Source organism: Centroberyx affinis, unplaced genomic scaffold (genome assembly GCF_046629955.1).
Source record: "Centroberyx affinis isolate AG114_WGS23_722 - 3 ecotype Tasmania unplaced genomic scaffold, CSIRO-AGI_Caff_v1 ptg008606l_1, whole genome shotgun sequence".
Lineage (NCBI taxonomy): Eukaryota > Metazoa > Chordata > Actinopteri > Beryciformes > Berycidae > Centroberyx > Centroberyx affinis.
This window is the reverse complement of record NW_027284254.1, coordinates 6,284-15,076: the sequence shown is the minus strand read 5'-3', so window position 1 is coordinate 15,076 and position 8,793 is coordinate 6,284. Positions and strand designations below refer to the sequence as shown.

The window sequence follows — 8,793 nt, the reverse complement described above, 5'->3', positions numbered from 1 at the left end:
CTTAGTTAACATGAACACCATTAGTAAATTACACATTAATTAACTGTTAATTAAGGGTTAGTTAATGCTTATTAAGCATTAACTAACCCTTATGTATGATAACCCTTATTGTAAAGTGTTATCAATAAAATCCTTCTTCCCAACAATCCATCACCCTCACTGTCTCTGTCTCTCTCTCTCTTTCTCTCTCTCTCTCTCTGTCTGTCTCTCTCTCTCTCTCTCTCTCTCTCTCTGTCTGTCTCTCTCTCTCTGTCTCTCTCTCTCTCTCAGGTCCACCCCAGACGCAGGAACCCCAGGAGCCCCCGGGGCCCCAGAGGGGGAGGGGGGTCCAGCTGCGGCCCCCAACCTCACCAGCAACAGACGACTACAGCAGACACAGGCACAGGTGGACGAGGTGAGGACACATGCTGTGACTGTGTGTGTGTGTGTGTGTGTGTGTGTGTGTGTGTTTCTATGAACACACTCCTCTGTGCTAATGCAGTGATTCTCAACCTTTTTCCTTGTCAGATATGATTTTGTCCAGAATCCCATGACTATCTGTATTGTAGGTAGAGAGATAACAGAGAAACTATGATAAAAAACAGTCCTTCTTCTACATTCTCTAATTGTGTTAACTTCTTATAAATGAAATAATGGTGAAGTTTAACAATTGATCAATTTGCTGGGGACCCCCTGGATCTCCCTCAAGGACCCCTGGTGGTCCCCGGACCCCACGTTGAGAACCACTGTGCTAATGCATGCTTCTCTGGCTCCGCCCACTGAGGTTTAACTCAACCAATGAGATTATTTCTGCCTCTGAGAAATGTTTCTAGAACTAAAACTCCAATCTGCCATGCATTCCTTATTTCTTTCTGTCTGTCTGCCTGTATAAATGGACAAGAGCAGCCTGGACAGAGGGGACTGTAAAAGAAATCCTGCCAAAACAGATTATAACACTTGGCTGTATTGTGTAAAAGTTAAGAGAGAGTACAGATTAAAGAGACTGCTGATAGAGTATGTAAGGATGGGCAGGAAGTGTGTGATGGAAGGACGAGATTAAAGGAGAGATAATTCAAGGAGGAATGATAACAGGAGAAAGAGAGATGGGGTCAGCTGATGGTCAGGGTAAAAACTGATGGAGAGGCTGCAGTGTGTAACGCTCTGAGTTATGACTCAGATTTATATCTTGCTTGATAAAGCAGTTGGAGCTTTGTTTGATGTCCAAGTTTAGTTTTTTCTCTCTATTACATCAAAGAAATAATAAATCTCTTGGTCTAAATGATGGCTGGTTTCCCCATGGATCCTCCTTGGCCTGCTAGTGCAGAAACGTTGACATTTTGTATTAAAGGTGAAACATGCATCATTTTTAAACAGCAACCATAAACATCATATCACTGTCTAATTAATTGTGATACCTTAGTGTAATTACTGTAAACAACTGAGAGCATGGTGGAGATGATTGGTCGCCTCCAGTAGTATTGTTAGTTCTTCTCAGTGTTTCTAAAAATTAAGACTACATTTCCCATCAGCCCCGTTGCTTCCTGCCCCCCCCCCTCCCCCCTCCTCCCTGAAGAGGATCAACATGTTGGAAGTGATTTCTCCATCTTCCTTTCCCTCCTCCTTCCCATCTGCTGCCAGAAACTCTTTCAGCTTTAGCTCCGTTTGCTCTGGAAGAACAGAACCTCTTCCTGTTTTGTGCCGTAAAGCGATCCAGCAGATTTCCCTCCAGATCCACCAGGTGGAGAAACAATGGAGGATGCAGAGTAGAGGCTGATAGAGGCTGACAGGCTGAACACTGATGCTCTGGTTTGTTTACAGTAATTATACAAACGACTCAAAATGAATGTGGTGATTTATTGATGTTAAAATGCGACACGTAGCACCTTTAAATAAAAGGTGTTTTAAGAGTTCAAGAAACCACTGAAAACATGAGCTTGATGTCCATCTGAACAGTGACTCCCGCCCCGTGTCTCTGTGCCCCAGGTGGTGGACATCATGCGCGTGAACGTGGACAAAGTGCTGGAGCGGGACCAGAAGCTGTCCGAGCTGGACGACCGGGCGGACGCCCTGCAGGCCGGAGCCTCGCAGTTCGAGAGCAGCGCCGCCAAACTCAAGAACAAGTACTGGTGGAAAAACTGCAAGGTGGGCAACAGTGTGTTTGAGCTAGGTTGTGTCTCTCTCTGTGTGTGTGTGTGTGTGTGTGTGTGTGTGTGTGTGTGTGTGTGTGTGGTCTGTTCCCCATCCTGCATCAGTCCTACAGCAGTCTTCATACAGAGGAAGCCATGGTAGGAATCCCCCCATTAGCATCTATCCTGCATTGGCACTGCAGGACTTTCCAAACAGTTCCTCTCTATTCCTGTATGGTTTTGTGTGCATATGGATCATGTGTTTGAGTGTGGATCTGTATCTGATGAACAGTGTTGGGGTTTCGCTTTACTTTGTAACACGTTAGAGTAATCAGATTACTTTTAGTTTTTTATGCTTTATGGAGGGATTATGTTTTCGGGTTGTCCGTCCGTCTCATTCTCATGAACGAGATATCTCAGGAACGCCTTGATGGAATTTCTTTAAATTTGGCACAAACGTCCACTTGGACTCAAGGATGAACTGATTAGAATTTGGTGGTCAAAGGTCAAAGGTCAAGGTCACTGTGACCTCACAAAATATGTTTTTGGAAGAATTCATACGCTAATTATGACAAAATTTCACACAAATGTCTAATAGGATAAAATGATGAAGTGATGACATTTTACATCCAAAAGTTCAAAGGTCAACTTCACTGTGACATCATAATGTTTTGCTTACCACTGTAGCTGAGAAAACGATCTTGGGTCATTCTACAAAAACGGTGGAAGTGCTGTCACTTACTTTGGCAGACACCAAAATCCTTTAAGTTGACCGAATAATCACATTAATTATATATGTTCAATAAATAAAGACTGTCCTTGCAATGATAAAAACGGCGGAGGCATACAACCGTGAGGCGGTTATTTCTAGTTTAATTAAGCAATCAGTTATCCGTTGTTTTTTAAAACATTTCTTTTATTAATATAACATTTTTTATTTCCTTCCATAAAGTTAAAATGAAAGTTTCGCACTACATGATGTAGGTCACAGGTTACAGGTTAGCTGGCCAGAAAATGGACCCACATATAAACTTCAGCAACTGGAAATACTCTATATATACTCTATATATTTCCAATATACTATAAAATATATTTTTGAACTACTCAAAGAAAAGATCACCATAGTATCCTCTAAGTTATCCACTGGGGACAAACACCTGTCGACTGGTTACTCTTTAAAGGTGGTGTAGTTTAGACCAAATCTTTGGTCTAAACTGGCCTTATAAGTATAGTATAGTATAGTTATAATCATGCATAGACAGTTATAATGTTTTATAACATTACTCATAATCTGTTATAAAGCTTTTTCATTTAAGTGGTAATGAAAAAGCTTTGTAACAGATTGTAAGTAATGTGTTTATAATGTTATAAAACATTATAACTGACTATGTATGATTATAACGATACTTATAATGCATTATGATGGCATTATAATGTGTTATAAGTGTGATTATAATGTATTATAGACACGGGCTTCATAGAAAGTGTTACTGAGATGGGTTTAATGTTGTGAGCGCTGCCTGCAGGACGTCCCAAAGTGGAATCATTAACCAGATAACCTTCCCAGCGGCTTTTCAACCGGTTTGGTGTTTTGTGCTGAGTGCTGCACGGTGCGAGCGGGCGTGACAGTCACTCTGTATATCATTAGTGAGCGGGGGGGGGGGGGGGGGGTGGGGGGGGGTTCACCCTGCCTCAGCCGTTTTCACTAAATAACTTCCTTATGCACAGAGAAAAGGAGCTACGCCTCATCGCTCGTCTATTCATCGCTTCCCTGTAACTTTGCCGGAAAGTTAGATTGAATTCATCCGCTGGTAATAATCTGTCACTGCTGATTCAGTTCAGCAGGAGAGTTTAGAAAAAGCTTAAACTCCTGCGTCACTGTGGCTGAAGCGCACACAGGGCCCGAAATAGATTTTATTAAAATATTGCTGTATCCATAGAGTGAGTGTGTATGATAAGTGTAAAAGGCTAGGCTCCTTGATTCAGTCTGCCTCCACCTGACTCTCTCAACAATATAAGGCTGCGATCACATCTACAGTTTGATTTCTTTGGTCTGAACCAGAGCGGAAAAGTTGATTTTGTTGTATATTTTGTATTTGGTTCGTTTAGGTTCACACTGCTCCATTACAAGTGAACCAGGAGCTTATAAACAAAAGTCACATGACTCACAAGCAGCTTGTTTATTGGACAGAGGTTTGGTCACATGTCATCCTGCCAGGTTAGAGAGTCAAAACAAATCTGATTCCAGTTGCTGTAACTTTATCTCAGCATGATGGACTTGTCTGTCTCTTCTTCTGTGGTGTTCATACCAGTTAAGAAACAGCTGAATATGAAGAAACAGCTGAATATGAGCATCAGTCCAGACTTCACTTAGTTCTGCTAGGCTTTCCAAGCCTGAGGAACCCTGTCTGTCTCCTTCGATCCAAAATAATCCCTTGTGTGTTGGTGGTGGTTTCCTGTACTTGGTTCAGATTACTTTCTCATCCTAATGAACCGCACCACAGTTCTCTTGTTAGGCCACATCCACACTAATACATTTTTGTTTTAAAACGAAAACGATCTCCGTCCACATGAGCGTCCATACTAACACTCCTGAAAACGCATATCACATGACGGCGTAAACAGGAAGCAGATTGTCTACTCTGCGGTTGGTTGCTTAGTTGCAGAAAATACTACAGAGGAAGAACAGTTATCCTTATCCATGTTGAATTAACCACTGGTAGTCAAGGCTGATGTTGTTTGTTTTCTTCCGGAAAAGGGTCACGTGATAGGGGCGTGACGAATCAGGGAAGGACACGTCGTGACTGATAAGAGCCAATCAGGAAGCGAACGTGGGCGTCTGTGTCATCGTTTTCAAAAGTCTCCGTTTCAGGGGTCCGGAAACGCCGGAGTAGTGTGGACGCTAGGTGTAAACGTAGCAAAAGTTATGGGTTTTAAAATGAAAATGTATTAGTGTGGATGTGGCCTAACAAGAGAACTGTGGTGCGGTTCATTAGGATGAGAATGTAATCCAGAGGACTGAGACTCTCGGGTTCAAAGGTCATCGTTTTCACCTGGACACATCGGCCAACGTCCCAGAGTTTGAATTTCTGTAAATGAACCTTAAAGCTTAAATTTGTTTGTTAAGTTGTTGCTGATGATAGATGATCTTTCACCAGAATTTAATAACATAAAACCTATAACCTTAAATCTTCCAGTAAAACAATTCGACCTGTTCTAATCTGCTGTCATCTTGTAGAAAAGGATCCCTTCTACCTCCCTCTTCAGCTTCTATTTTTTATGTTTTTATTTTCATAGCACTTCTTCTTCATACAGCTTGTAATGTTGATCTAGGAGTTGAAGCTTATTCTACTGTTAGACTCATTCTTAGTCGCTCTGGATAAAATAACACTCAGTTTGAAACATCTCGACCGCCATCTTTATCCCTCGCTCTCCCTCCTCTCTCCTCCGTCCTTCACCAAGCCCCGCCCACCCACCCTGTCAATCTCTCAGCGCAGATTGGACGGGACTGTCGACAGGCCAATCAGGAGCCGCCGTTTAGAAGTGGTGGAGAGTGGATTGGGGAGGGATGGGAGGGGAGGGGGGGGGGGGGGGGATTACAGTAGAGGAGAGCAAGAAGGAGGGAGGAGAGGAAAGAGAGGAATCTCAATCTGCTGTTTGATCGACAGAGACCAGGAAGTGAAGAGGAGAGAGGGAGAGAGAGAGAGAGAGGGGAGAGAGAGAGAGGAAGGGAGAGAGAGAGAGGAAGGGAGAGAGAGGGGGGGGAGAGAGAGGGGGGGGAGAGAGAGAGGGAGACAGAGAGAGAGAGAGAGAGAGAGAGAGAGAATCCCAATCTGGATTATAGTGACAGTCAGGGATTAAAGACCCAGATGTGATTTGTGATGTAACCTTCGCCTAACCCCTCCCCCTCCCACACACACACACACACACACACACACACACACACACACACTCTAATCGTTCTCGGCACTCTCTCTCTCATTCAGTGACACTCATTCATTTACTTGCATATATACACACACACACATATACCACCAAGCAAGCAATCACTCCTGTCCTGTCTCTCTCTTTCACACACACACACACACCAGCAGTAGCCTCTCTCACACACACTCTCAGTCACTTCCACACACAAATATACACACAACCAATCCAGAAAAATCTTTCTTCTTCTTTCTCATGCTTCTTCCCTCACTCACACACTCTCACACACACACACACACACACACACTATGCCAGCAATTGCTCCAATCTCGCTCTCTCTCTCTCTCTCTAACCCCTTGTTCTAGTTAATCTCTCTCGTCCGGCCCCCCCCCCCCCCCCCCCTTTCATGTCATGATGTGGATTTATTTATGGAGTATTTAGACCACCCCACCCCACCCCCTCACACACACACACACACACACACACACACACACACACACACACAAACACACACCCCACCTGACTGCGATGGCTGCAGCCACATCTGTCTCCTCCATATTGTACAATATGAAAGCTCGCACAACATTAGCCGGTTTTGTTTCCATCCAGTTTTTATTTTTTTGGTTTTTTTTGTAAATTATGACCTGGCAAATTACAAAAAAAGCTGAATGGAAACGGCAAATTTTTATAAGATTTACTCAGTAGTGCAGAAAAATATCCTGAATTCATGCTGCTGATATGAATTTCGATATACAGTATGTGTGCTTTTTCTACACAGTGTGATAAAATACTAATGCTTTGGAGAAACTTGAACATTTTATTTATAGGCCAAGAGAAAGAGAAAACAGTGAAGGTGGTTTATGAATTTGCCTGAAACACTGCCAATATTACTGTAATATCTTGAATACTTTTCAATTGATTATTTGTTTTTTTGTGTGTTTGTTTTTGTGCACCTCTACCCATTTTCTGTGCCCAGGAAATGAACACAAATACAAGTAAACTCCTCATTTCCCCATAGGAATTGTTAATTTATCATCTGATCTATATCATCATATTGTCACTTTGGTGGTTTGACTGGTGGCTCGGTGAACACAAGATGGCTGCCACAGGCTGATGGTGTGACTGATGTGTGTGTGTTTCTTCCAGATGATGATCATGATGGCGGTTATAGGAGTGATTTGTGTCGGCGTCGTCTTCTGTGAGTAAAACAACACCGACATCACACATTCACCACACATCCTGTCACACACACACACACACACACACACTGCTCAGTCTTTACTTTATGTTTAAAAATGAGACACACACACACACACACACACACGACACCATTAAAACTGACTTGAGTGTGAATACCTTAAAAATACATGTATACCCACTCTACTACTACTCTGAACCGGTAATCCCTTAAAATACCCTTACATTTACATAACTTCACCCCTTAATTCATGCAAAATCCCCTTAAAATTAATTAAGGGACTAATTGATGGAAGAGACCTCGTCAAAACCTCCTTAAAGTCCCCTTAATGTTTGACTCCTTACTTTCTAATTTAATGTAAAATTCAGGGAGAAAAACCCTTTAATTTCAAGTGTCGCTGTGAACCAACCCATGAATAAATCCCTTATAAACCCATGATACTAACCTTACTTTTTAAAAACTATGTTATTTTAATGGATAATTAATGTTTATGTAATGAGAAATTAAGGACAGTTCAGGGATAAAATGAAGGGGTTTGGTTTTGTAGTGCCAACAAACATTTTGACAGTGAATAGATGTTGATAAGACGACCTGCACTGACATTGAAAACGTTAAATTTCGTTAAATCAGGACTTAAAATACCTTTCTGATATCAGTTCAGAAGTTTCTAAAACTGTTTAATATGAATTTTTATCATGCCACAATAACATATTATGAAAATGTATGTGTTTTTTTTCCTCAAGTCTTGATAAGTAGATTAATTTGATCTTTAACAAATATATTTCTCTCTCTCTTCTCCTCCTCCCCCAGTGTATTTCTTCTACTGAGCTGGTCTTCAGGGATGGACACAAGTCGCAGGACGGGACTCCGCCTCCACCGAGCCAAATCCAGCCTCTTCCTCTTCCTCTCTTCTTCCCTCCACCCTCCTCTTCCTCTCCTCTCTTCCTCCCTCCCTCCCTCCTCTTCCTCACCGATGCCTTCCACACAGTCCTCCCTGCACCGTCTTTACTGCTCCAGTGCCTCCTCCTCTCCTGCCAGCAGGTTTCCATCAGGCCCCGAGTCCAATTGTAACCTCCATTCATTCTGAGAGTTTGTTTTACCTTGCTGTGAGCGCCAGTCGGGTGGGGTTTACCGCATCAGGACAGATTAGATCGTGTCGGGCAGGTTGTCAGTCACAGAAAAGTTAACTGAACTGACTTTCAAACACTTTCCTGCGATGCTCTTAGCTCTCTGGCTCTTGCTGTATCGTCCTGTGGAACAAACCCCACACATCTGGTTTGAACGAACCAAAAAAAGCAGCAGTCCAAAACACTGTTTGATGCAGGTCTGGATTCCATTCACCCAGGTTTGTCCGACGAAGTGCAACAAGACACATTCGGCTCAAAATTAACTGCATGGAACTAGTGATAGGTTTAGTTTTAGTTTGTACATCTATAAACTGGATGAGGGGGGATGAAAAATCAAGATAAAAATACAAGATTGGGGCAAAAAACACAAAATGAAACAATAATGCTCTAGTTCAGTGATTCTCAACCTTTTTCATATCAAGGACCCCAAATTCAGTCC

At 42.5% G+C, this 8,793-nt stretch overlaps 1 protein-coding gene across 1 annotated transcript; it reads left to right on the top strand.

The window, feature by feature from the left end:
- Window positions 1-270: 270 nt before the first annotated feature.
- Window positions 271-7,235, top strand: LOC139640204 (vesicle-associated membrane protein 1-like; the record flags this gene model as incomplete). The annotated part of the gene is made up of 3 exons (XM_071514380.1): window positions 271-394; window positions 1,963-2,121; window positions 7,176-7,235. Coding segments are annotated over 3 exons (343 nt in total), but the record flags the coding sequence as incomplete, so codon positions are not given.
- Between the last annotated feature and the right edge of the window lie 1,558 nt (window positions 7,236-8,793).